Raw genomic sequence first — 26509 nt, forward strand, 5'->3', positions numbered from 1 at the left:
AGAGTGCTTGCCTAGCATGCATGAGGCACTGAGTTCGATGCTCAGCACCACATACAAATAAATAAAATAAAGGTCCATCAACAACTAAAAAAAAAAAAGAATAATAATGATGTTAAAACTAATGAGCTATCATATTTTAGTGAAATGAAAATATATACAAAAAAGTGAATTAATTTTAACCCTTAATTTTCATAACACAAAAGAGGGAAGACTTTGAAACAAAATGTGAGAAGGTGGCTTATGTCATGTTCAATTCATCTACCTAACCACATTTACCTATAAGGATATATTGTCTGATTCTCCATAGAAGTCATTATATAGAAGGAAAGTGTACTTTTCTTGTAAAACAATTAAATGCTAAGTTCTCAAGAACAATGCTTTGCACAAGTATGTTTGGTTTTAAAGTCAACGTTAACTTTCAAATGGCTGCTTTTATGGAGGATCTTTGAATTACAAACTTTTATAGAAACAATTTTTTCCAGAAACAATATCTTTCTTATAATAGTGGAGGTATAGCTTAAAATAATAATTAATAGACAAACTCACCAAATAGTGGCTAGCTGAGTTTGAGAAAGATTTGACTGAAGAAGGGCATTTCTAGCTTGAAAACCTGGTTGAAGGGAAAACCATAAAGAAAAAATTTTTTAGCCTCTTTAGAGTTATGTAAACCTAAATATAACAATTATATATGTTATATAATTCTACAACAATAATATAACACTGCTGGTATCTTGGGAACTTTTAATATCAAAATGTTCCTACCATGTGCCACAAACTGAGCATTTAGTAGTAATCAAACACAGTACTTTCTCCAAGAAGTCAAAAATCTAGAATTAGTGAGTTCAAGTGCTTCCCCCATGTTCTTTCATTAAAATAGCAGTACATGGGCTGGGGTTTGGCTCAGTAGTAGAGCGCTCACCTAGCCTGTGTCAGGCACTGGGTTCGATCCTCAGTACAACTTAAATAAAGATACTGTGTCCACCTACAACTAAAAAAATGTTTTTTAAAAATAAACAAAACAAAATAAAGGTATTGTATCCATCCACAACTAAAAAAGAAATTTTTAAAAAATAGCAGTACACACAAGCAGTTGACATAAAGGAAAAAGTCACCAAGCAGAGACAGTTTGAGAGGTTCTTCAGCCCTCTTGTACTCCCAGTGCAATTTGAAGCATGACTTGCTTAACACATTCTTATATTTCTCTTTTCTGGTTATGTCTTTGTCTCTATTCTCTTTCTTCCTAAGTTATCTGTAAATATATCATCCCTCTAAGGAACTGTTCTGGGCACTTTGTCTTTATGTAGTCATATCCACTTCTATGGCTTTAAACAGGCACCTAGAACCTGATGATCTCCAAATGTATATCCATAGTCCAAATCTCTCCTCTAAATATATACTTCTTTACCTATTTAGATATTTTACACTCATCTCAAACCCATACATATAAAACTCTCCATATGATCTTCCATGTCTCTCTTCTTAGTTTTCACCACAAATCATTCTCCCCAATCTTCTTTTCTCTATGAGTGACATCACTGTCCACCCAGTGGCTCAAGTCAGGAATCCAAAAGTTCCCTTGATCCCTTTTTCTCCTGTCTTTATCCTACAAATCCATGTCATTTCATATCTGCATCCTCCCCACTTTGTCTCAATTTAAAATGCCACTTTCTCAGGTCTTCCCAGTCCACCCTATCATTCAATACATTTCCTGTTTCCTTCATATCTTCTATCACAATTGGTAATGTAATTTTTAAAAAATATTTATTTAGTTGTAGATGAACACACAGTATCTTTATTTATTTTTATGTGGTGCTGAGGATTGAACCCAGTGCCTCACACATGCGAGACAAGCATTTTACCACTGAGCTGCAGCCTCAACCCTGGTAATGTAATTTTTATTTGCTTGTTTATCTCATCTGTTTCCCCTACAATGCTATTACATTCTAAGAAGACAAAAACCTGGACTGCTTATTCGCTAATGCATACCCAATACCTCAAAAATGGATGTTTAATAAAATAATTCATGAAGTTGGAATCCAGAGTTTTCTTCTATTTAAGGTACATGAGGACTTATGTGAATAGCATCTGACAATGATAACTAATATTTATTGAATGTTTAGTGTATGTAGTAAAATATTCAAATTCTTTTCTCTCCCTCAGTAATCAAAAGTATGTTTTTTGTAATAGACTTCATGATATAGAATGTCACATCCAGAAAAAAGACATACAGAAAGCTCAGGAATACAATCCAGAACAGAAAATCCCTGTCTTCTTCAAATTAGCATTCACTGATAGTAAGCTAGTCTGTGGCTTGCTGGACCATGGATAGAATCGTGGCTTCTCCAGGGATGGTTTCCTAGTCAGTGAAGCAAGTACCTCATCTCCCACCTCTAGGTGACTAAGCCATGAGCACCAGAAGAGTTGGTCTCGACTTCGGGTTCAGTCTAAAACAAGGCCTATCCAACACAACTCTACATACGTTAAGAGTTTAAACAACTCTTCCTAAGGAACAGCTCCCACTACAAAGCCAGCACAAATAGAGCTAACCCCATTGGTTCACTGGACTTTGAACACACAGGACTTGCTAATCAAAGTTACCATGTATTATAAGTTGCAGCTGATTGTTCATATTATGTAACTTTTAAATATTTTCTACTCAATTTTTTCCCCCTGTGGTGCTTGGGATTGAACCCAGGGCCTCGCGCATGTAAGGGAAGCACTCTACCAAATGAGCTATATCCCCAGCCTTCCATTCTATTTTTAATCTGGCTATTTATGAGAAATCAGATAAGAAAAAATTCTGGATATAGCTCATAGATTCACACTACTAATTACTCTCTAAATTTCACATAGGAAATGAGAGTTAAGGAGGTCTTTGTGTTAAGAGCAGGATTCTTCTAATAGAAATGGAAGACTGTCTCAAACTTGAAAAGATTTAATAATATTTAAGCTCCTGGACAAAGAGGATTGAAAGAAAATCCCCTCACATTAGGCAAAAGAGCGAACAGACACAAGCTAGGAGGATGTAAATGGTTAAAAAAAAAAATACTTCAGGAGGACAAGCAAAGTCTGAATAATATAAAGGGCCACAGCAAGCCAGCAGAGTATGTTACTAAGAAAAGCCCATATGAACACACTCTTCTAAAGTTGAAAAAAGATACTCCTTTAATGAAAAATGTAGGGTCCAAAGAAGTTCATTTTTTCAAAAAATGGGAATCATGACATTTATCTCAATTAAGTTTCAATGTCACATCTCATAAAATCTAACATTTCATTACTATATATATATATATATATATATATATACACACACACACACACACACACACTAAGAAAAAACAGTCATAAAATTATGACATAGTACACCAAGACCCCACTTAAGGCAATACACAGGCCAGTTTCAGATACATTAAAATATTTTATAAAAATATGTATCTAAAAAAATACAGTATAATTGGGCATGAAAACACACACCTGTAATCCCAGCTACTTAAGAGGCTGAGGTAGAAAGATCACAAATTCAAGGCCAGATTGGGCAACTTAGCAAGACCCTGTCTCAAACTGAAAAATAAAAAGGGCTGGGGATGTAACTAAGTGGTAGAGCTCTCCTTGGTTCAATCTCCAGGACAGGAAAAGAAAAATACAATATACCTTGTTTTATATCATTTGATTAAAAAGTAGAAAATTTTACTTAGGTAAAAATAGGCACATGTAAAAACACATAGTATAATATGTTAGTTATGAAGTACAATAATAAAACAGCCCCACTATCCAAAACTTCGTGGGCTTAATTCCCTTGCTTTAAAAGGAAAACATGTTTTTATTTATGCAAGTAGGTATCTTTGGGAAAAAAACACTGTATATTTTGTTTGTTCAGTTAATTCCAAGTCTCATTGCACCCTTACCCTACTGCAGAACTACAGACCCTATACTCCTACTTCAGACTATTTTTTAAAAACATACTTTTAGTTGTCAATGGATCTTTATTTTTTTTAAAGAGACAGTGAGAGAGGGAGGGAGAGAGAGAGAGAGAGAGAATTTTAATATTTATTTTTTAGTTATCGGCGGACACAACATCTTTGTTTTGTATGTGGTGCTAAGGATCACAACCGGGCCGCACGCATGCCAGGCGAGCGCGCTACCGCTTGAGCCACATCCCCAACCCAGATCTTTATTTTTTAATTTATTTATATGTGGTGCTGAGAATGGAACCCAGTGCCTCACACATGCTGGGCAAGCACTCTACCACTGAGTCACAACCCCAACCCCACAGACTATTTTTCATTCTCCAAACATGCCACATACTTTCCCCCCATTTTTTTTTTTAAAGAAAGAGTGAGAGAGAGGGAGAGAGAGAGAGAATTTTTTTTAATATTTATTTTTTAGTATTTGGCGGACACATCTTTGTTTGTACGAGGTGCTGAGGATCGAACCCGGGCCACACGCATGCCAGGTGAGCGCACTACCACTTGAGCCACATCCCCAGCCCCCCCCCATTTTTTATTAGTATATTATAGTTGCACATAATGAAGGGATTTGTTGTAACATATTCATACATGCACACAGTATAACAATATAATTTGGTCACTATCATTCCCCAGTACTTCCCTCCTTCCTCTCCAACTCTCATCCCTTGGTCCCTTTCCTATACTAATACCCCTTTGATTTTCATGAGATCCCTACCCACTTCAACCTTTCTTTTCCTTTTTCCTTTCTAGCTTTCATATGAGAGAAATCACAATACTTAACTTTCTGAGTTTGACTTATTTCACTTAATATAATCATCTCTAGTTCTATCCATTTTCCTGCAAATGACATAATTTCCATTTTTTTCATGGGTGAATAAAACTATTGTGTATATATGCTACATTTTCCTTATCCATTAATTCATTGATAGACACTTAGGCCTCTTCCATAGTTTGGCTACTGTGAATTGTGCTGCTATAATTATGGGTACGCATGTATCACCGTAGTATGATGACTTTAATTCTTCAGGATAAATACCAAGGAGTGTTATGGCTGGATCATATGGTGGTTTCATGCTTAGTTTTTTGATGAACCTCCATACTGATTTCTATAATGGTTATACTCATTTAAAATCACACTAACCAGTGTAAAAGTGTTCCTTTTTCTCCACATCCTCTCCAGCATTTATTATTATTTATTTTCTTGATGACTGCTATTCTAACTGGTACGAGATGAAATCCAGGGTAGTTTTGATTGGCATTTCCCTAATTGTTAATGTTGTTGAACATTTTTTTCATATTTTGTTGGACATTTGTGTTTCTATTTTTGAGAAGTGTCTGTTTAATTCACTTACCCATTTATTAAATGGGTTATTTGATTTTTCGGTGTCAAGTTTTTTGTGTTCTTTATAGATTCTAGATATTAATCCTGTCCAAAGAGTAGCTAGCAAAGATTTTCTCCCATTCTATAGGTTCTCTCTTCACATTCCTAATTGTTTCCTTTGCTGTGCAGAAGCTTTTAAATTTGATGTCATCCCATTTATTTACCTGTTCATATTATTTCCTGAGCTTTAGGGGTCCTATTGAGAAAGTTGTTGCCTGTGCCCATATGTTGGAGTGTTGACTTATGTTTTCTTCTAGGAGCTGCATAATTTCTGGGCTGATTCCTAGGTCTTTGATCTATTTTGAGTTGATTTTTGTACAGGGTGAGAGATAAGAGTCTGGTTTCATTTTTCTACATATGGATAACCAGTATTCCCAATACCACTTGTTAAAAAGGCTGTCTTTTCTCCAATGTATGTTTTTGGCACTTTTGTCAAGGATCAGAAAACTGTATCTGTGTGGGTTTGTCTTTGTATCTTCTATTCTGTACCAGTGATTTATGATTCTGTTTTTATGCCAGTACCATGCTATTTTTGTTTCTACAGCTCTGTAGTATAATTTGAAGGCAGATATTATGATGCCTCCAACATTACTTTCATGACTTAGAAATGCTTTGGCTGGCTATTCAGAGTCTTTTGTTCTTCCAAATAAACTTTAGGACTGTTTTTGTCTGCTTGTGTGAAGAATGTCATTGTAGAGGTATCTCACTCCTCACTCCTTGGTTAGATTTATTCCTAGGTATTCTTCTTCTTCTTTTTTTTTTTTTTTCTTTAAGGCTATTGAGAATGGAACTGTTTTCCTGATTTCTTTCTCAGCAGATTCATTGTTGATATACAGGAAATCTATTCATTTTCGTAAGTTGATTTTGTAACCAGCTACTTCACTAAATTTGTTTTTGAGCTCTAAGCAGTCTTTTGGTGGAACTTTTTGGATCTTCTAGGCATAGGATCATATCATCCACAAACAGTGATAATTAGTTTTCTTTCTTTCCTATTTTTATCGTTTCTATTTCCTTCTCTTGCCTAATTGCTCTGGTTAGAATTTTTAGCACTAGTATTAAATAGGAGTGGTGAGAGTAGACATCCTTGTCTTGTCCAATACTTTAAAGGAAATGATTTCAGTTTGTCCCCATTTACTCTGAGGTTGGTTTTGGGTTTTTCATCTGCAGCCTTTATGATGTTGAGGTAGGTTCCTTCTATCCCTTGTTTCTTCAGTGTTTTTATCATAAATGGGTGCTGAATTTTGTTGAAGGCCTTCTCTGCATCTATTGAGATTACTAAGTGGTTTTCGTCCTTAATTCAATTTATGTGATTAGTTATATTTATTGACTTGTATATATTAAATATTCCTTGCATATCTGGAATAAAACCAACTTGGTTGTAGTGTACAATCTTCTTAATATGCCGTTGAACACAATTTGCTAATATTTTATTAAGTACTTTTACATCTAAGTTCATCAGGGATATTGGTCATAGTTTTCTTTCCTTGATGTGTCCTTATCTGGTTTGGGTAGGAGTGTTCTGGCTTCACAGAATGAATTTGGAAGTGTTCCATCCCTTTCCATTTCATGGAATAATCTGAAGAATATTAGCATCAGTTCTTCTTTAAGGGTTTGATAGAATTTAGCTGAGACTCTATCTAGTCCTGAGCTTTTCTTTTTTGAAAGGCTTTTTATTGCTGCTTCTCTCTCATTATAAGTTATTGGTCTGTTTAAATTTTCTATGTCCTGTTCAGTTTTGGCAGATTGTATTTGTCTAGAAATGTACCCATTTCTGCTAGATTTTCTAATTCTTTAAAGTATAAGTTTTCAAAATAGTTCCTAATAATTTCCTGGATTTCTGAAAGTTTGTAGTGATTTCTCCTTTTTCATCTCTGATTTTATTAATTTGTGTTTTCCGTTTTTCTTTTGGTTAGTTTGGCTAAGGGCTTATCAATCTTCCTTATCTTTTCAAAAAATCAACTCTTTGTTTCACTGATCCTTTGTATTGTATTGTTGTAGTTGTTCTCAAGTTCATTGATTTTGGCTCTGATCTCAATTATTTTCTTCTACTGGTTTTGAAATTGGTTAGTTCTTTTTCAAAGGCCTTGAGATACATCATTAGTTGTTTATTTGGGATCTTTCTTATTTTCTTATCCAGGCTCTCAACACTATAAGTTTTCTTCTTAGAACTGCCTTCATAGTGCCCCAGAGGTTCTGATATGTTATATCACTATTCTCATTTGAGTCTAAGAATTGTTTAATTTCTCCCTTGATTTCTTTATCATCCATTTAAAACAGTATTGTTTAGTCTACATGTGTTTATATAGTTTCTGTAGGGTTTTGTCATGCTTTCTAATTTCATTCCTTTATGATCTGATAACATGCAAAGAATTATATCTTTTTTTTCTATTTGCTAAGAGTTGCTTTGTGATCTACAATATAGTCTATTTTGAAGAAGATTCCATGAGTTACTGAGAATAAAGTGTATTCATTCAGCTGCTATTGGATGAAATATTCTATAAATGTCTGTTGAGTTCATTTGATGTGTAAAATTTTTCATGTCCAAAGAGTCTTCACTAAGTTTATATCTGGATGATCTAATCTAATGGTGAGAGAGGTATGCTGAAATCACCCATATTATTATTATACTAGAGTCTTCCTTAGGCTTTAATTTGAGTAGTGTCTCTAGTCTTTTGTGTAATTAGTTGAACCCGTAATTCAGGCATGAATATTTATTATTTTTATATATTCTTTTTGCACTTTTCCCATTACCAGTATGACCTTCTTTGACTCTTCTGATTAATTGTGTTTTTTAAAGTATGCTTTGTCAAATATGAGAGTAGCCACTCCTGCTTGTTTCAGGGCTCCATTCACATGGTTTACTAATTTTCACCCTTTCATTTTCAGCCTGCAGCTTTCTTTGCCTGTAAGATGCATCTCTTGTAAACAGCATATAATTGGATCTTGTTTTTTAATTCATCCTGCCAGCTTATGTCTTTTTTTTTTAAGATAATGTCTTTAGTTGTAGATGGACATAATACCTTTATTTTATTATTTATTTTTATTTGGTGCTGAGAATCAATCCCAGTGCCTCACATGTGCTAGGCAAATACTCTACCACTGAGCTACAACCTCGCCCCCAGCCTATGTCTTTTCATTGGAGAACTCAGTCCATTTATATTCAAAGTTTATTACAGAGAGATGCTTATTAATTCCTTCCATTTTGATTTGTTTATCATATTTAATTTGGTCCTTTTCTCATTTGCTTAGCTACTCTTCAAATGAGGTTTGTTCATTTGTGAGCTCTTGGGTTTGTTTTTTTATGTCTTTTATATGGAATATTTTTTAAGTTCTGTAGTGCTGGTTTAGTCCATGTATTTTTTACCTAGGATTTCTTTTCTGTCAATCTCAAATGCCCTCATCTTCAATCTCTGTCTAAATCCTAATCCTTTCTTTTTCATCTGAGCCTCTCAGTATTAATTTCTCCCATTCTACATTCCCTGACATGTTAAAGCTCTATTATTTTTAAATATTTACTTTACTCTGTCCTATATCATAGTTTCTAAGTGAAGAGGGAGTGAGAAAGTCAGAGGTTAAGAACTCTGCTTGCCTATTAGCCTCTGTGTATATCCCCTTCACAATCCTCACTTAGTAAAGTTTGGATAATGTTCTAGCCTGGACTCAAATGTTCTACAAGGATCTAAGACCAAGTCTTATAGGCATATTTGGGTTAAAGCACTAAAGGATGGTGAACAATGCTTATCTGAGGTTTGCAAAGGGCAAGCAGAGGAAAGACCCAATAGGGAAAGTAAGTGAAGGCTAAATTTCACACATGGCACCTAGTGACTTGGGGTTCCTTCATGCACTGAAAAGCTTAGAGGATGAGGTTGATACATTTGAGAGACAGGTCTTTTTCCAAAAGGTCTTTTTCCTGGGTGTATACTAACATGTTCAACTTGATTATAAGAACTTTGAAGAAGCAATCAAGTTGATTTCATCTCTGAATTTCATACAACTTATAATATTTTTATTTGTCAAATGTCATCTAAACTTTTGGAGTATTAAAACTTTAGTTGACCTACAAAGTACAAAGTCAAATTACATTTTTTCAAATAAATCTGTATAAAATAATTTAATAGGAGCTGGGGATGTGGCTCAAGCGGTAGCGCGCTCGCCTGCCATGCGTGCGGCCCGGGTTCGATCCTCAGCACCACATACAAACAGAGATGTTGTGTCCGCCGAATACTCAAAAATAAATATTAAAATTCTCTCTCTCTCTCCCTCTCTCTTTAAAAAAAAAAAATAAATAAATAAAATAATTTAATAATAATTTAATTCTCATCTCTAATGGCACTGTATATGGCTTACCTGAGAGATATCCACTCATGCTTTTATCAAGACTATTAAATTTTTGCCGGTATTTTAATCTTGAAGGCTGAGGAACCGCCCACTCTGAAGTCCCAGTCTTGGGCGAGTTCCCTGAGAGTGAAGCAGTTGAGGAAGTTGAGCTATAACAAAATTAATTTAAAATGTTTTGTTATTAAATACTTTTAATTAAAACTTGTAAGATAAACAATAAGAATCATACCTTATATAATAATTGCTTTTACATTTATATTTTTAAAAAACCTAAAATTTAAGCAATTATCATTATTCTAAGTAAAGCAAGTACCATACAATGTACAAAACTCCAAAGGTCTATCACATACCAATAAGCCACTATGTGCCAGGTCTTATACTATGCTACAGCCTTTACAAATATAATTTCTTATCTTCCCAACAAATTTAAAAGATATTATTGTCCCCGTCTTTTAAATGAATAAACTATGGCTCAGTGATATTAAGAAAAAATAAGGTCACAAAAATCAGTGAACATTTAGGCTGTGACTGGAATGTTGTTCTTATGGGTTAACGCTACCACTCTTTTCACACTGCTTTGAAGAGCTTAACAGTGACGTCTAAGAGAAGTGATGCTTTTCTGATTTCTAAAATTTAAAAGACACTCGATCAGCAGAAGCTACTCAAGAAAGAAATTAACAATGTACAATGATTATGAGACATTTTGAGAAACATACATTTTTGTTTTGTTTTGTTTTGAAATAATGTTGCCCAGGCTGGCCTTGAACTCATGATTTTCCCACCTCAGTCTTCCAAGTTGCTGTGATTACAGGTGTGTATCCATGCCCAGCATACACACTTTTTAAAAAGGCCAAGTACACAGCTTGGGCCAAAAAGTTGACTGATTGAAACACAGAATATATTTTAGTTTACATTTTTTTTCAAAACACCACATTTAATAATTCTGAAGATAAAAAAACTTACTTTATGTGAGTTATAAGTAGCAGATTTACCTTAAATACCTACATTTGGCTATTACAAAGTAAAACCTGGATAAGTTCAGAGCTTATTACATATTCCTTACTGAAAGCAAAGAAAGTTGTTTAAGTGTTAAATATTCCTACCTACTGGATCCTAAATCAATCAGAGACTGGGCCTTCTGTATACTAGCACCACCAAATCCTCCCATCATCAGACTGTAAGATGATGTATGAGGCAATGCTAAAAAAAAAAAAAAAAAAAGGCATAAGTTCACACTAAGCAGTCTCACAAAGAAGGAAATGTGTATCTAATTGAACACAAATCCAATAGTTTCTTCACATGAAATACTGACTCATTAGACACTTACTTGAAGTAGAATAAGGAATGGATAAAGGCTGAATGAGACTGGAGGTTCCGTTTGGTAATGATGATGTACTAACAGAAGGCACTAGGGGAGCAGGCATCATTAAGGGAGGAAGACTGGTCCCTGAAGTTGCAGAAGACAAGGGTGTTGTTATAGGTGCAACTGGTGGCAATGACTGAGGAATGGACAAATTGGGCATGCTTCCCATCCCTAGAGACAAAAGAGAACACATTTTCCAGTGCTACTAAGTCAACTATAAAGCACATGCCAAATAGCAAGTTCACAGTACAGTGAACAGGAACACCATAGGCAAACTAAACAAATTAAGATATTTGTTTAGTAAAAATTCACTAAAGCAGGCCTGGGGATATAGCTCAGTTGGTACAGCACATGCCTAGCATGCACAAGGCTCTGTGTTAAAAAAAAAAAAAAAAAAAATTCCCTAAAGCAGTCTCGAACCAAAAGTGAGAAAGGTAAATCACTGCTTTAAAAACCAATATTCTGACCTATATGAACTAAGAAGATGCCTACTAATCAGCTAAGATTTTCTTCTCTAATTGTGATTAAACCTAAGCAGCCTTTTCCAATTAAGTATTAGTACCCTCAACCAGACTACTTTAGTGATCAATTGTTTTTCTTAACATAAAAAAAACTAAGTTTATGTAAGTCAAGTGCCAAGTTACTTGACTCACCCACACACACGCATACACACACGAATACACACACACTCCTCAAACAAAAATGTTCTAATTAGTAAATACTTTAGAAACCCACTTATACATTGCATTATTTGCAAGAAAGCATGCCACATATTTTTTTATAAGCAATGTATTTAGAATTCAAGGAAAATTCTTTTAAAGGAGCAAAGTGAAGACATTTGTTTAGTAATTGAAAAATACTAAGCCCAAGATATGAATACAGTCACATAGTGATTTGGTATTTATCTCTAAATCTCAGTGTAATTGGTATTTAAGATCTAACATCTGGAGTGAAGGAAAGATAGTTCTATATCATGATCCTCTCACCTCAGAGTTCCAAGTTGCCGGAATTATAGGTATGCACATACATGCCCAGCATAAATATATTTTTTAAAGGCAAAGTATACAACTTAAGGCAAAAAGTAGGCTGATTAAAATATAGCAGAATATTTTTTAGTTTACATAAAACACAGATAGCTAACTGAATGTTCCATTCAAAATGAGTGCTTCTCATATATAGTAAAAAACTGGATAATCAAAATTAATAGGAAACATATCAACATATCTTTAATGAATATGTAAATTGATAGCACAAAGTCTATAAGTTTGGGCCCTCAATTCAGTTGGTTAATTAATATTAATTTATTTATTCCTTCATTTATTGGTACTGGGAATTGAACCCAGGGGCACTCTAACTAAGCTACATTCTCAGTCTTTTATTTTTTATTTTGAGATGGGGTTTCACTAAGCTGCTGAGGCTGGCCTCAAACTTGTGATCCTCCTGCTCCTGAGTTACTGGGATTATAGGCATGCACTACCACATCCAGTGCTAATTAACACTTAACTTAAAATAAATTTCTAATAGAAACTTAATAATTTCTTATAATTTAAAATTATTTTCCCAAGTAAACGCTTTCAAATGAATCTCAAGTTGTTAATTTTTTTGTTTTATTTGATGTTTGAGTGACATAATAATTTCACATATTTATGAGGTACAATATAATGTTTTGAAACATGTACACATTGTGTAGTGGTCAAATCAGGTATTTAGCATATCTATCATCTCAAACATTTATCATTTATTTGTGCTGAAAACATTCAAAGTCCTCTCTTCTGGTTATTTTGAAATATGTAATAAAAAATTATTAACTATAGTCACTCTATTGTGCAACAGAACAGCAGAATTTATTTCTCCTCTGTAACTGTAATTTTGTACCCAGTGACCATTTTATCATCATCATCCCTTCTCCTCCCTCTACAGCTCTGGTAATCACTTGGATGAGCTCATAGAGAAAATGAGAATAATATTTAGGATCAACTATAACTAAAGGGAGCATATAATTATTACCCAACTGGGAATTATGAAAGGGGACACTGACTAGACCAGATGTCAGGACAAAAGGCATAAACCAGAACTATTCTGGAAAACTGGAACACATGGACACTCTCGATATCACAGTGAATTTACTATTTCTTATCTTAAACATAAAAAATTAATTTGGGAGTTTGGGGTTTGTCATTTTGTGTTAAAAAAATCCTTTTCTTATCCCCAAGTATTATTCTAGTAATCAAGGTGAACTATCAAATACAGACAACTTAATTAATAAATACATACCAAAACGAGCAGAAATTAATGGAGAGAACATAGGGGGTTGTTTCATAATGGGAGGGAGAACCATGGGCAACTGTTGGCCTTGAAGCTTTAGCTTGATGAGTTTCATAGCTATGGAGAACTCTTGCTGGTCCATCTTCCCATCCTTGTTCAGGTCTGATAAGGCCCTAAAAGAAGTATGAGGTAGGTAGGTTGGTATGTGGCAGGGGTGGTCGTGAGAAAACCAACATTACTATTAAGGTTAACAAAATAAAAACCAGGACTTCACATTCACAAGTAGATCACCACTTAATTAAAAATATATATGAATAACAAAAAGAAAAACCCTATACATTAAGAAACACTGACCAGATACAGCATCTAATAAAATACTACCTATCTATATAGAATATAGAGACCTATAGGATGAATTCCCATAGGTAGATAGAAATGATTCAAGAATAGAATCATTTTAAATTTATTTGTTTGTTCAACTGTTTATTAAATGCATGTTATGTGCTTGGCATTCTCTTAAGTATAGGAATATTCTAAGAGGAAAGGAAGAAAGGGTAGTGGTTGTTATTTATTGTAAATACACTGGAAAACACAACCCCATATATTCTAGAGAATAAATTTTTTAAAAGGTGAAGGGCTACTTTTGAGTTTATAAATGACAAAATAATTTAACCACTACAAACTAAGAGAAAGAAAATTTTGAGATTCTGCCCAATTAAATATTTCTTTTTTAAAAATATCTTTTTTTAATTGTTGATGGACTTTTATTTTATTTATATGTAATGCTGAGAATTGAACCCAGTGCCTAAGACATGCTAGGCAAGTACTCTACTACTGAACCACAATCCCAGCCTAACAAATATTTCTGGATGATATATACATCTTTTTTCCTTAGAAGTTCTAATAAAATTGGGCTGGGATTGTGGCTCAGCAGCAGAGTGCTTGCCTAGCACATGTGAGGCACTGGGTTCAATCCTCAGCACCACATAAAAATAAAATAAAGATATTGTGTCCAACTACAACTAAAAAATACTTTAAAAAAAAAAAGTTCTAATAAAATTAGAAAATTGTCCTGTGGGGGTAAAAACTATTATTTTTCATCATTTGCTCAATAAAATTGAAAAATATTCTTAACAATAATCAAGTACACATAAAAATAATTTAATGTTAACACCATATTATAAAAAACAACAGGCCATCAGAAACATAAGTACATTTGTTAACAAAACAAAAAAGAAATTTTACCATATTTCAGCTAAAATAGGAGCCGGCAGACCTGATTGTAAGAAAAAAGTTCGGGCTTGATCACCTGAAGATAATAAAAACATAAACCAAGCAGTCATTAGTAAATAAATTCCTCTAGTGCCACTGAATAATAACAATGGGAACACATTATTGGTTTATTAAATTTTTAATTCTAGTCATGGAGTAAATGAAATAGAAATACAAATATGAAATTATTTATTTTACTTTAATAAGATGTTTTAGAACATAAATCACAACTGAAATGATATTACATATCAACCAGTGATGTAAGATTACATAATTTCTTAGATTTTCCACAATTAGGGATAATATTTCCATTTAACACTACCTCCTAAAAGAGTTCAACATAAAAAGTGCCAAGTATTAGGAGAGAGAGTCCTCCATGGTTTCTGCATATATCTATGCTTCTTGTTGTATGTGACAAGAATGCAAAAATCCTAATTCCTCCATGCTTAGGTCATTTCTCAGAATGGTGCTTGTAAGTGAGCAAGCTTGAGGAATGAGATAATGTCTCCCACTGAAACAAAGAACAAATTTGCTTTACTGCTTGCTACAAGATGATGGGTTCCTTCAGTTCAGTGTTTCTCTTTTGCTACAAAACTAATACATGTCCAGCATCTTTCTGAGTGTTCTGCATTATCTTTATAGGACTAATAATCCAAAAGAAACATGCTCATGCTCATGTTGCTATATGTGCTATTAGTAACAAATTCTTTGGTCTCTGACTCGGGAATTTTGGGTGTTTCACCAGTACCCATGAACAACAACAGGCCATAATACTGATTTGTAAGCAAAGCAATCAAATCCTGAGACTAGGTAAAGGGGTCACTATAGGAGAAATATAAATAACAAACTATAATGGTTAAGAAGATGAATTCCCAAAGTCACAGTGAAAGATTTCAAAACACAGATCAACACTAGCCATCTTTATAACATTAGGCAGGTTCCATAACATTTCGAAGTCTTGGTTTTACCAACCGTAAGTATAGACAACAGCATATCTACCTCACAGGGCTGTTGTCAAGGTAAAACAACAGCTAATATTTATCACAAAACCTGGCATTAGTCAAATTCAAGAAAAAGGATATTTGTTATTATCATGACTATTACTGTATATAAAGCTATACTACTTTGGAAAAAAAATAAAAGTTTCATTTTTAGAAAATAATTTGAAAGACACACCTAAATTATCTCTTTCCTATAAAACAAGGGCTAGCATCAACAATCAATGGTTTGCCCAGCCTCAAAGATAAAAAACTAATATTATAAAAATGCATTCCAGAAAAAAAATTCTAGATTACCCTCCAGGAAATGGATCTAAGAAACAAATTGAAAACTTTTAGATATAATATTAAGCAGAAATTAAGACAATTAAGCAGAAATTCTTGACTATCATTTAAGATTCAAGAAAAAAACTCTTCTATATGCCAAATTCAAAACAACAAATCAGATAGTTTCGAGAAAAATAAGAAACTATCTTATTTTTTTTCCTTTTAAATTCTAGAATTTGATCAATACAAATGTTATCAGTTCCTAAAAGGAGCATAACTGACAAGTAAAATAAAACAAATTATAAACATGATTATAAATATACCTGTTATGTAACCTCCTGAAGGCTTAAGGTTATCAAACTGCTTGTCATGCTTAGTACGTTCTTCAGAGGTAATAGCCCACATGTTCGGTCCTCCTACAACATATATGAAAGACAAATTAAAGTGTGTAAGTGGGAGTGCTCAAAATAGTGTATATGTGAGAATGCTCAATTCTAAAATGCACTATGACTCATAAGCATCCATTTAAAGACAGCATTTAACCTGTGAGTGACACAAAGAACAGAGCTCTACCAACCATGAGTAGCACAGCCCTAACGGTTTCACTCACTCAATTAACATCTACTGAACAATTACTGTATACCATTCACTAGAACAAGCTAAACCTGGCAATAAAAAGATGAATAAAATGTTTTTCCTATTCTCAACAAATTCTTAGAAAAGAATCTCCACCATTTATAGTGTTAACCTGTGAAGAAGAAACCTAAGCAGAAACACATGTAAGAAAAGCCTTGCTGCTGGGTGTGGTGGCGCACGCCTGTGATCCCAGCAGCTGAGGGGGGAGGTGCTGTTAAGAATGAATTCTGCTGTCACAGATAACAAATACATAGAATAAAAAAATAATAATAAACAATAATAAAAAACAAAAAAAGGTAGGAAGATTGCGAGTTCAAAGCCAGCTTCAGCAAAAAGCAAGACACTTAGCAACCTAGGGAGACCCTGTCTCAAAATAAAATACAAAATAGGGCTGGGGATATGGCTCAGTGGTCAAGTGCCCCTGAGTTCCACCCCAGGTACCAAAAAAAAGGAAGGAGAATAACGTGAGCTCATGAGTTCAAGGCCAGCCTGCACAACATAATGAGCATGCCCCACCCCAAATTAAATAATCAAACAAGGGGCTGGGGATGTGGCTCAAGTGGTAGCGCGCTCACCTGCCATGCGTGCGGCCTGGGTTCGATCCTCAGCACCACATACAAACAAAGATGTTGTATCCGCCGAAAAAACTAAAAAATAAATATTAAAAAAATTCTCTCTCTCTCTCTCTCTCCCCCCTCTCTCTCACTCTCTTTAAAAATAAATAAATAAATAAATAATCAAATAAATAATATATGCCTGCCACTTGGAGGGTAAATTAGTTTCTTCTTTTCTTTTTTTATTTTCAGTTGTAGGTGGATACCATATCTTTATTTTATTTATTTATTTTTATGTGGTCCTGAGGATAAAATCCAGTGCCTCACACATGTGAGGCAAGCGCTCCACCACTGAGCTACAACCCCAACCCAGTAAGTTAAGTTTCTTTACTCAACCCTATCCCAAGGGAAGTCAGGGCTGGGGGTGTAGTTCAATGGTAGAGTCTTGTGCTATCATGCATGAGGCCCTGGGTTTAATCTCCAGCACCAAAAGAAAAAGACAGAAGTTAAAGCATTCGACTTTTTTTAGGATTTTTTTTCCTTCTGTTAAGGTACTCTTGCCAGATAATACTGACAGGCTTTTTAGTCAGAAACCTTAAGACTATTTTAAGTCTGGAGAGTCTGGTTAGGAAGGTTTGAGCTGCCCTAACATCCATGGCTGTGTATCCCCAGTCAATGACTGACTACTGCTGTTCTAAGATGAAAACAGTCTGCTGCATCAGAACAGCAGCACAGATCCTATCACAGTATGACATCTTGTGTACCACTACGTCTTCCTTTTCCTTGGCTACCTGTCTTCACATGGCCAACTCAACCTACCTGTTAATGTTAACCACTTAATTCCTTATGAGAACAATTAGTTACCTTGACTCCTTCATATTCATCATTCAACAAATGTTTATGGAGTACAAAGATGAATAATCTTCAAATTTGAACACTTCAAAACAAATGACCATATTAAAAGATATCAATGCACCAAGAATTCTCTAGAAATAACACAGAAATAGCAAAACTGGGAGACACATGTAATTTAAAGCCAATTTAAAAATAGTTACTCCAACTCTTTCTCATTTAGAATATGTAATTACCAGATTCTTTTAAAGAGCCAAGTTTGTTATTTTGCAACTCAAGTAAAAAAAAAAAAATTCTGTCTTGTAAGCCATACAGAAGCCATAGAGAAAGGCAGACTCACTTAAGTTTGGGGGCTGATGTCTAATATTTCCTTAAAAAGCTTAACAACCCTTCACATTCTCAGATAATCATGTTAGGAATGCACTGATATTCTATCTCCTTCCCCCAACTCATTTCTAAATTGAGAATGTAGTGTTTTCATAAAGATTTCTGTTGCTTATTCTTTTCTCACCTACTAGCTCTGTTAAACATTCTTATGATCAATGCAGAAAGAAAAACCCACATTTTCTAACAACTATTATAAGCTAGATTCTATACAGGGAGTAGTGTCATCCCTGTTTTTATTTGTATGCATATAAAAATATACACAGCCAGGTGATAAAATGGCAGTATTCTAACATAATTCTGAATGCACATAATTCAAACATGTTATATCTTACCTATATGTTGTAATAACTAAATATCAGAAATAGCCTACACGGGGGCTGGAGCTATAGCTCAGTGGTACAGTGCTTGCCTTGCATGTGTGAGGTACTAGGTTCGATCCTCGCACCACATAAAAATAAATACATAAAAAAAAATATTGTGTCCACTAAAAAAAGAAAAAAGAAATAGGCTGCAGGGGTTATTTTTCTCTAGTTTAAACAATGGAATGATACATGTTGACTTAATACTAATTTAAATCTCTAAAATACAATGGAATACTGGTCCACATGGTGTAGGGACTTGAAGAATAAAAACTTAGGTTATGCAAGCCATGGTAGCACACAATTGTAATCCCCAGCTACTGAGGAGGCTGAGGTGGAAGAATCACAATTTTGAGGCCAACCTCAACAATGTGGTAAGACCCTGTCTCAAAGTTAAAAATAAAAGGGCTGTGGATATAGCTCAGTGGTAGAGCACCCTGGGTTCAATTCCCAGTACTGGGGAAAAAAATAAAACAACTTATAAATGCAGTACAGTTTTCTACTTGATTCTACAGATCCATTCACAGCAATTTCTTAACTACACAGTTGAAAAGATTGAGCTCTAAAAAGGACATAAAGCTCTAAAAATATGTTTTCTTCCTAAAGTAATTGGCTGTCCCTATTGCCACTGCCTCCTCCCCTATTCCAGATTTTGGATAGAGCCCCTTTAACAGGCTTCAGAACTTCTTTCTCACTTAATCAGTCTTCAGTACTCCACAATTTTAAGCTGAAATAAGACACCTCACACTATACTATCAACTGGTAGCAACATTTATCAGAAGGCTCACCTATCATGCTCTCTGAATTTTCAATTTTATCAAATTTGTGAAAAGCAGAAAGCAAGCCTACCATGATTAAAGACAGCTTAAAAGACATCTGTACTAGAGTCACCCTTTGTAAGTCTGTTAAGGAGATGAGAAGTAAAGCAAAGAGACTAAGAAAAGAATATCTGTTCAAAAGAACTTTCTGAGATGATGTGAATTTTCTATATCTGCACTGTCCAATATGGTAGCCACTAGCCAGATGTGTTTATTTCATGCACTTGAAATGCAGACTGAATTTTTAATTTAATTTTATTTTTATTAATTTGAATTGAAACTGAAGGGCTAAAGGCCACAACAATAGCACAGTTCTGTAGTAAGCCAAAGAAGTATAAAAAGGATCTGGGGGCTGGGGGTGTGGCTCAGCGGTAGAGCACTTGCCTAGCAGGTGAGAGGCCCTGGGTTTGATCCTCAGCACCACATAAAAATAGATAAGTAAAATAAAGGTATAGTGTTCAACTACAACCAAAAAGTAAATATTTAAATAAATAAATAAATAAATAAAATAAAAAGGCTCTGGTTTGATCTGGGGCTGTAGCTCAATGGCAAAGCACTTGCCTAGCATGCATGAGGCATTGGGTTCTATCCTCAACACCACATAACAATTAATAAATAAAATAAAGGCATTCTGTCCATCTACAACTACAAAAAAAAATTTTTTAAAGGAGTTAGTTCATCTCAGCAAAAGTATATTCATGGGAAAATTGGAGGACTACATCAGAAGCATTAAGACAAACAACTGAGTCTAGGCACACTTTACAGACAAGTCCCAATAGCTCTGAGCATCAGAAAATTGAACAAACTATGTATAAGGATTGATTAGAAGACTAAATACCACTTTTGAAGCCTTTGTGCTATACATGAGTGTTGCTTTCAATAAGCTCCTGAACCAGACTTAAATTAGATATACATAAGTTATTTTCAATCTTCACTTACTTTATAAGCTTAGTAGGAAAGTACAAATCTCTGTTTGCTATCAATTCTTCAAAAGAAACAACTACTATCTTTATTCCTTATGTAATACTTCTAAATAAGCTAACACTTTGGACCATTATTCACATAAGAATTCTTTTGTTATTGAATATCTCAATTGTTTCCAATATTATTTTTTATAATATTTTTAAAATTGTTGGTAAACATTTATTTTATTTATGTGGTGCTGAGAATTGACCCAGTGCCTCACACATGCTAGGCAAGCACTCTAGCACTTAGCCACCACCCCAACCCATTTATTTATTTATTTATTTATTTTAGTTGTAGATGGATGGCATGCCTTGATTTTACTTGTTTCATTTTTATGTGGTGCTAAGGCTCAAACCCTGGGCCTCACACATGCTAGGCAAGTGCTCTGTCCCTGAGTTATAGCTTCGGCCCATCCTGCTTTTTTTTAATGTTCATTTTGTTTGTAAAACTTGAAGTTGAAACTTATAACTAAACTGTATTTAATGTAAACTCTTTCATACCAGGCATGGAAATTCTCAAACCTGAGTAGAGCATGTTACTAAAATTACTGCCTTAATTTTAAACTTACATATATACATCCTATGGAAAAAAATTATTATTCAATATTAAAAAATCTATGGGGTTGGGGATGTGGCTCAAGCGGTGGCACGCTTGCCTGGCATGCGTGCGGCCCGGGTTCGATCCTCAGCACCATATACAGACAAAGATGTTGTGTCCGCCAAATACTAAAAAATAAATATTAAAATTCTCTCTCTCTCTCTCTCTCCCTCTTTCTCACTCTCTCTCACTCTTTCTTTAAAAAAAAAAATCTATGGCATCAATCTCCATAATTCCACACCATTTCCACAATGGAAGCAATGCTTACATTAATCCTTTTTCTAAAAAGAACTTTTAAGAATGCATCTGTAGATAATTTTTTACAATTAAGTTCAACTATGGGTGACAGATAATCCAAAATAATAGGGGCTTATGAAAGACTTTTTTCACATAAATTCTTAAATAATAGTTCTGAAAAGGGGAAAAAAAAAAAATCACAATACCCTTACATTAAATGGTAGCATCAAAACAGAATTGCTTTGTGAAGATGATGGAATGGTGAATCTTCCCTGCTTTTTTAAAAAATGTTTAATATTATTGTTTTCAATTTAAATGTTAAAAAATTGACTTTACTCTCTATAACCTTATATTTACCTACAGTTAGCTAATGAAATTTACCACAACATTAAGACTCAGTATCTAGATTTTTTAGCAATTTAAAAATCTAGTACATTTTTCTCAACTCTAAATAATATTCACAATAACTTAAGAATTAAGGGTAGCTTATTTGTATTTGGAAAAAAAATTAGAATCAGAACACAAGCTTTAAAAGTTTTCATTACTAAAATTACTTACACATTTTCTTTTAAAATGTTTCATGTTAAGCAATTATATATGTCAGCATATAAAATTCTTTGTAAAGGGAAAACTTAATCTTATATGTGTATTAGTAAATGAATTTTTATTGGTTTCATCTGTCTTCAATCATCACACTATCAAAAATATCCTTAATCTTCACCTAACAGAACTCTGTTTTTTGTCCTCCAGTTTTATGCACAAAACACAATATCATTAACTGTTCAATGACAAGTTATTCTTAACTGTTCAATGACAAGCACACATTCCAGATGATATGTGAAATGTACTGCATAATATTCTAATGGGAGATACATGCAGTGTTCTGAAATAAATTATTAATTAATATTTTCAACAAGAATACTTCAATTTTATATTTCTAAGGTCAAGAAAAATTATCTACACAAATATTTTAAATCTCTACCAAGAAAAGCCCATTTCCTTCTCATCTTGCCACAAGCACAAAGCTCCTTACCATTCATAGCTGTGGGAAATTGAGCCATCATGGTCCTGAATTTTTCTTGCTAGCTCTTATCCATCTGCAACATAAAAACATGGTGCCATTAATAATACAACAAGGGCAGATCACAGCTTAGTACGTTCAATAAGCAGTAGGAATGCCTGTCCCCTTCAGTTCACACTTCTAATGGGAAATGATGCAGAGCTTCTACTGCTGCTGAACAGGCAGAATTTACATTTGGGGAAGGGTGGGAGATTTTGTTGGATAACGGTGCTGCCTTAAATACATAACCATTTAAAAGAAACAGCCACATATTTAATAGCAAATACTGAATAAATAGACCCTTGGTATGAACCAAAATTTTTACAGAAATTTAGTTTAGGAGTGAGGAAGTACTGTTATAACTATTTAAGAATTTATCTCAGGGAAATCATGTAAAAATAGATGGAAATCCATAATACTCTTCTTAAAAAAAAAATCCCAAACAACAAAAATATCCAAAATAAATGCAACAGAGCTCTTTAAGCCCTACAAGTTTTTTAAAAAAATAGTCTAAATTAGGGTACTGGAGCTATAGCTCAGTGATACCACACTTGCCTAGCATGTGTGAAGTCCTGTGTTTACCCCAGCACTGCAAAAAAAAAAAAAAAGTCTAAAAGTAACTAGTTTAAAATACAAATATAATTATTAAAATACACGTTTATTTAAACATAATAAATGTGCTGGGCAAACATTCTTTACTAGTAAGAGAAGGGCCTCCAGAAATTAACAGCTCTGGGTTCAAATTCAATCTATTTTCCTAGCTGTGATCATTAAAAAAGTTATTTAACCTTTTTTTTAGTCTCAAATTTCTCACCTATATAAAAATACTATGCAGGGATATTTTTAAAATATTAAACATAATCCAGTACACTCACTACCTGACATATAGTGTGTATTTAATAAATGGTTTGTTATTTTGCAAACATCTAGGAAGGGAGAATGCATTTCCTTTTGAAATCTGACTTCATCAACTGTGAATAAATTTGAAATTCAGCATTGTCTCATGGATTTTGAGGGTAGTACTAGCCAGGGAAAATGAAGGCCTAGCAAATTTATAGTAATGTGCTTGGTAATTAAAACCATGGAGTTGGGCAAGATGTGGCACACTTCTATAATTTCAGCTACCTGGGAGACTGAGGCAGGAGGATCACAAGTTCAAGATCAACCTTGGCAACTTCAACAACTTAGGGAGACCCTGTTTCAAAATAATTAAAAAAATGGATGTGGGGGGGCTGGGGATGTGGCTCAGCAGTAGAGTGCTCAGCTAGCACATGTGAGGCAATGGGTTTGATCCTCAGCACCACATAAAAATAAGTAAATAAAATATAGGTATTGTGTCCAACTACAACTAAAAATTATTTTTAAAAAATAAAGGTATTGTGTCCGACTACAACTATAAAATGTATATTTTAAAAAGGGGGGGCTGTGCAATCCCTAAAAAACAAATGCCAAATGTCATCTTTGATATAAGGAGAGCAACTAAGAACAGAATAGGGAGGAAAAGCATGAGAAGAAGATCACCATTAAACAGGGACGAGAGGGGGGAGGGAAAGAGAGAGAGAAGGGAAATTGCATGGCAAAGGAAGGAGACCCTCATTGTTACGCAAAAATTACATATAAGAGGAAGTGAGGGGAAAGGGGAAAAAAACAAGAGAGAGAAATGAATTACAGTAGATGGGTTAGAGAGAGAAGATGGGAGTGGAGGGGAGGGGAGAGGGGATAGCAGAAGATAGGAAAGGCAGCAGAATACAACATATACTAGTATGGCACTATGTAAAAAAGTGGATGTGTAACCGATGTGAATCTGCAATATGTATACGGGGTAAAAATGGGAGTTCATAATCCTTTTGAGTCAAATTTATGAAATATGATATGTCAAGAGCTTTGTAATGTTTTGAACAACTAATAAAAAAAAATTTAAAAAAGGGGGAGCTGTGGCTATAACTCAGTGGTAAAGTGTCCCTCAGCTCAAACCATAGTATCCCCCCCCCAAAAAAAGGAAAACAATACTACAACAAAAGACCACTTAGCATTTCATTCATTTCTCCAAGTCATTTAAATATTAGTATTTTTATAAGCCTAAGAAAAATATTTGCACAGGCCATTTTAAACAAAGCAGGCATAAAGTGGTACACATGACGACAGACGGTGTCACCAGTAAAACTGGCTGACTAGCTGCCAGGAAGTGTTACAAGGTACTACTTATTATCTTAGTGAATGCAGTTTGCTTATGAATCTAATCCTCAGTTTTAATGAGCAGAAATATAACTGTATTTCATATCTATTCAGTGACTCAGACTAACAGAAAAAATTGTACATAAATCCAATTCATTTATTTACATGACAACTAGCAGCAGCTTTTCTCCCTATAGGGCAAACTATTTAATCTTTTTTTCCCCCTTCAGTACTGGGGATTGAATCACCCAGAGGCCACTCTACCACTGAGCTACATCCCCAGCCCTTTTATTTTAATTTTGAGACAGGGTCTAAATTGCCCAGATTCAACTCAAATTTGTGATCCTCCTGCCTCAGCCCCTCAAGTAGTTGGGATTATAGACATGTCCCACTGTGCTCAGGCCATTTATTACATTTTAAACATATCACGGTGTGATAAGCAAAAGGATTTAACTTACATAAGAATGGTTAATGGAATCAGGGACTGACAGTCTGATACATCCATCTACATCAGGCTAAGCCAGGACTGGGCAATAGGGATGAGTAAACCTTCACTGAGACTTTTGAATGGCACTGCCTTTGACTCCTAGCTTTTCTATATATTGCTATTATAATATCATCCTCCCTGCCAAAGTGTATATTCTTTCTTTGTGTAATAAGCTTTACTGCAATGGAGCTTTAAACATGTTACCAAACTTAGACTTCACCTGTTTACTTTTACTGGGTAGGAGGAAACTTCACCTATGTTTGGGTTGGTTTTCTTCATTCCTTTCTCAAAAGGTGAACTCTGGGTATTGGACTTGTTTTCAGAAAAATAATGCCAAAACTGTTGAGGGGTAGTTGAAACTCCTAAAGAAGGTACTATGTTGAAACTTTAAGGATGAGTAAGAATTGGGAATAACCGTAAATTTCAGAATCTTGGACTTGAACCTGTAGGTGACAGGAGTTTTATAAGGTTTTAAGGAGAAGAACTTATATTTAAGATTGACAATCAACATGAAGAAAAGTACAAGACTAAAGCAGGGAGATCAATCACAGAACAGCTGAGAGCAACACTCAGCACTTGATCTAGAACAGTGGCAGCAAGAACAAAGATGGGATGAATTGGAGAAACAGTGAAGAGTTCAAAACGAGCAGAATTCACTGACTTCAGATATGAGGGACTATGGAATAAAAGGAATCAAAGATATAACTCTCAGAATTTGTGAGACTGGGTAAACTAAGGTATGACCAGCTAAAAAATTTATACAAAAGGAAGTCTTATAAACCAAGTTAGGACTACAGCTTCCTAAAATACTGAAATTCTACAGACTGATGAACCCAGGCTAACTCCATTTTAAGATTGGAAGCCATCACATCACAAAGTCATGAAAAGTTAATTTCTGTTTTACTATAAATTACTCTGATTTCTAAACTTGTTTGGAATGCCTTGAACTCACCCATCCCTGGCTTTCCCTGAAGATAAGAACCCTCTCTAAAATCTTACTGATGCCTTATAAGTCCTGGCTCCCCCTGACCAGATAACAACCCTCTCTGAAACCTCAGCGGCATAAATTCTGACGTTGGGATCTGAATTTACTCCCTACCTTGAAATATCATGCCATGTAGATCATTAACCTACTATCTGCCTTTGTATTAGGCTTGTCAAAATCCTGTTATATGTAAGTACTCAAGACACCCACCTTCTGCAACTTTTTGTGCTATAAAACCATGTTCCTGGAGAGCTGGGGTACTGATTACTAGCCTGGGATTTGGGGAGAGAGAGTCCTAGCCAGTTCCTGTGCATACAAATACAAGCTTGCTTTTATTTGATTGAAAATTGGAGTTGTGGTTCAACACAAACAAGCATAACATTTTTACTTCCTCAATATTAAATTATTGAAAGCAATGTAAAGCCAAAATAAGATGTATACCTGCAGAGTAACTACCTATTTACAGACATGCAGTAGCAAGCACCTCTCTTTTGTTAGCTTTCTGTGACTAAGACAATTTTAAAACAGGAGAAAATTCACCAAC

At 34.5% G+C, this 26509-nt stretch overlaps 1 protein-coding gene across 5 annotated transcripts in view; it reads right to left on the bottom strand.

The window, feature by feature from the left end:
* Itsn2 (intersectin 2) overlaps positions 1-26509 on the bottom strand; it is a 128888-nt gene that overhangs the window by 83308 nt on the left and 19071 nt on the right. For all 5 annotated transcript variants that reach the window (XM_076833698.2, XM_077105211.1, XM_076833697.2 and 2 more), the window contains 8 exons: positions 22292-22355; positions 16176-16268; positions 14561-14624; positions 13325-13488; positions 11015-11221; positions 10791-10887; positions 9697-9836; positions 547-610 (listed from right to left, as the gene is read on the bottom strand). In XM_076833698.2, the coding sequence (XP_076689813.2) occupies positions 547-610; positions 9697-9836; positions 10791-10887; positions 11015-11221; positions 13325-13488; positions 14561-14624; positions 16176-16268; positions 22292-22322 (860 nt within the window). In that variant the 5' untranslated portion in view covers positions 22323-22355. Of the gene's footprint in view, positions 1-546; positions 611-9696; positions 9837-10790; positions 10888-11014; positions 11222-13324; positions 13489-14560; positions 14625-16175; positions 16269-22291; positions 22356-26509 lie in introns of those variants that run through there.

This window comes from Callospermophilus lateralis, chromosome 14 (assembly GCF_048772815.1).
Source record: "Callospermophilus lateralis isolate mCalLat2 chromosome 14, mCalLat2.hap1, whole genome shotgun sequence".
NCBI classification, from domain to species: domain Eukaryota; kingdom Metazoa; phylum Chordata; class Mammalia; order Rodentia; family Sciuridae; genus Callospermophilus; species Callospermophilus lateralis.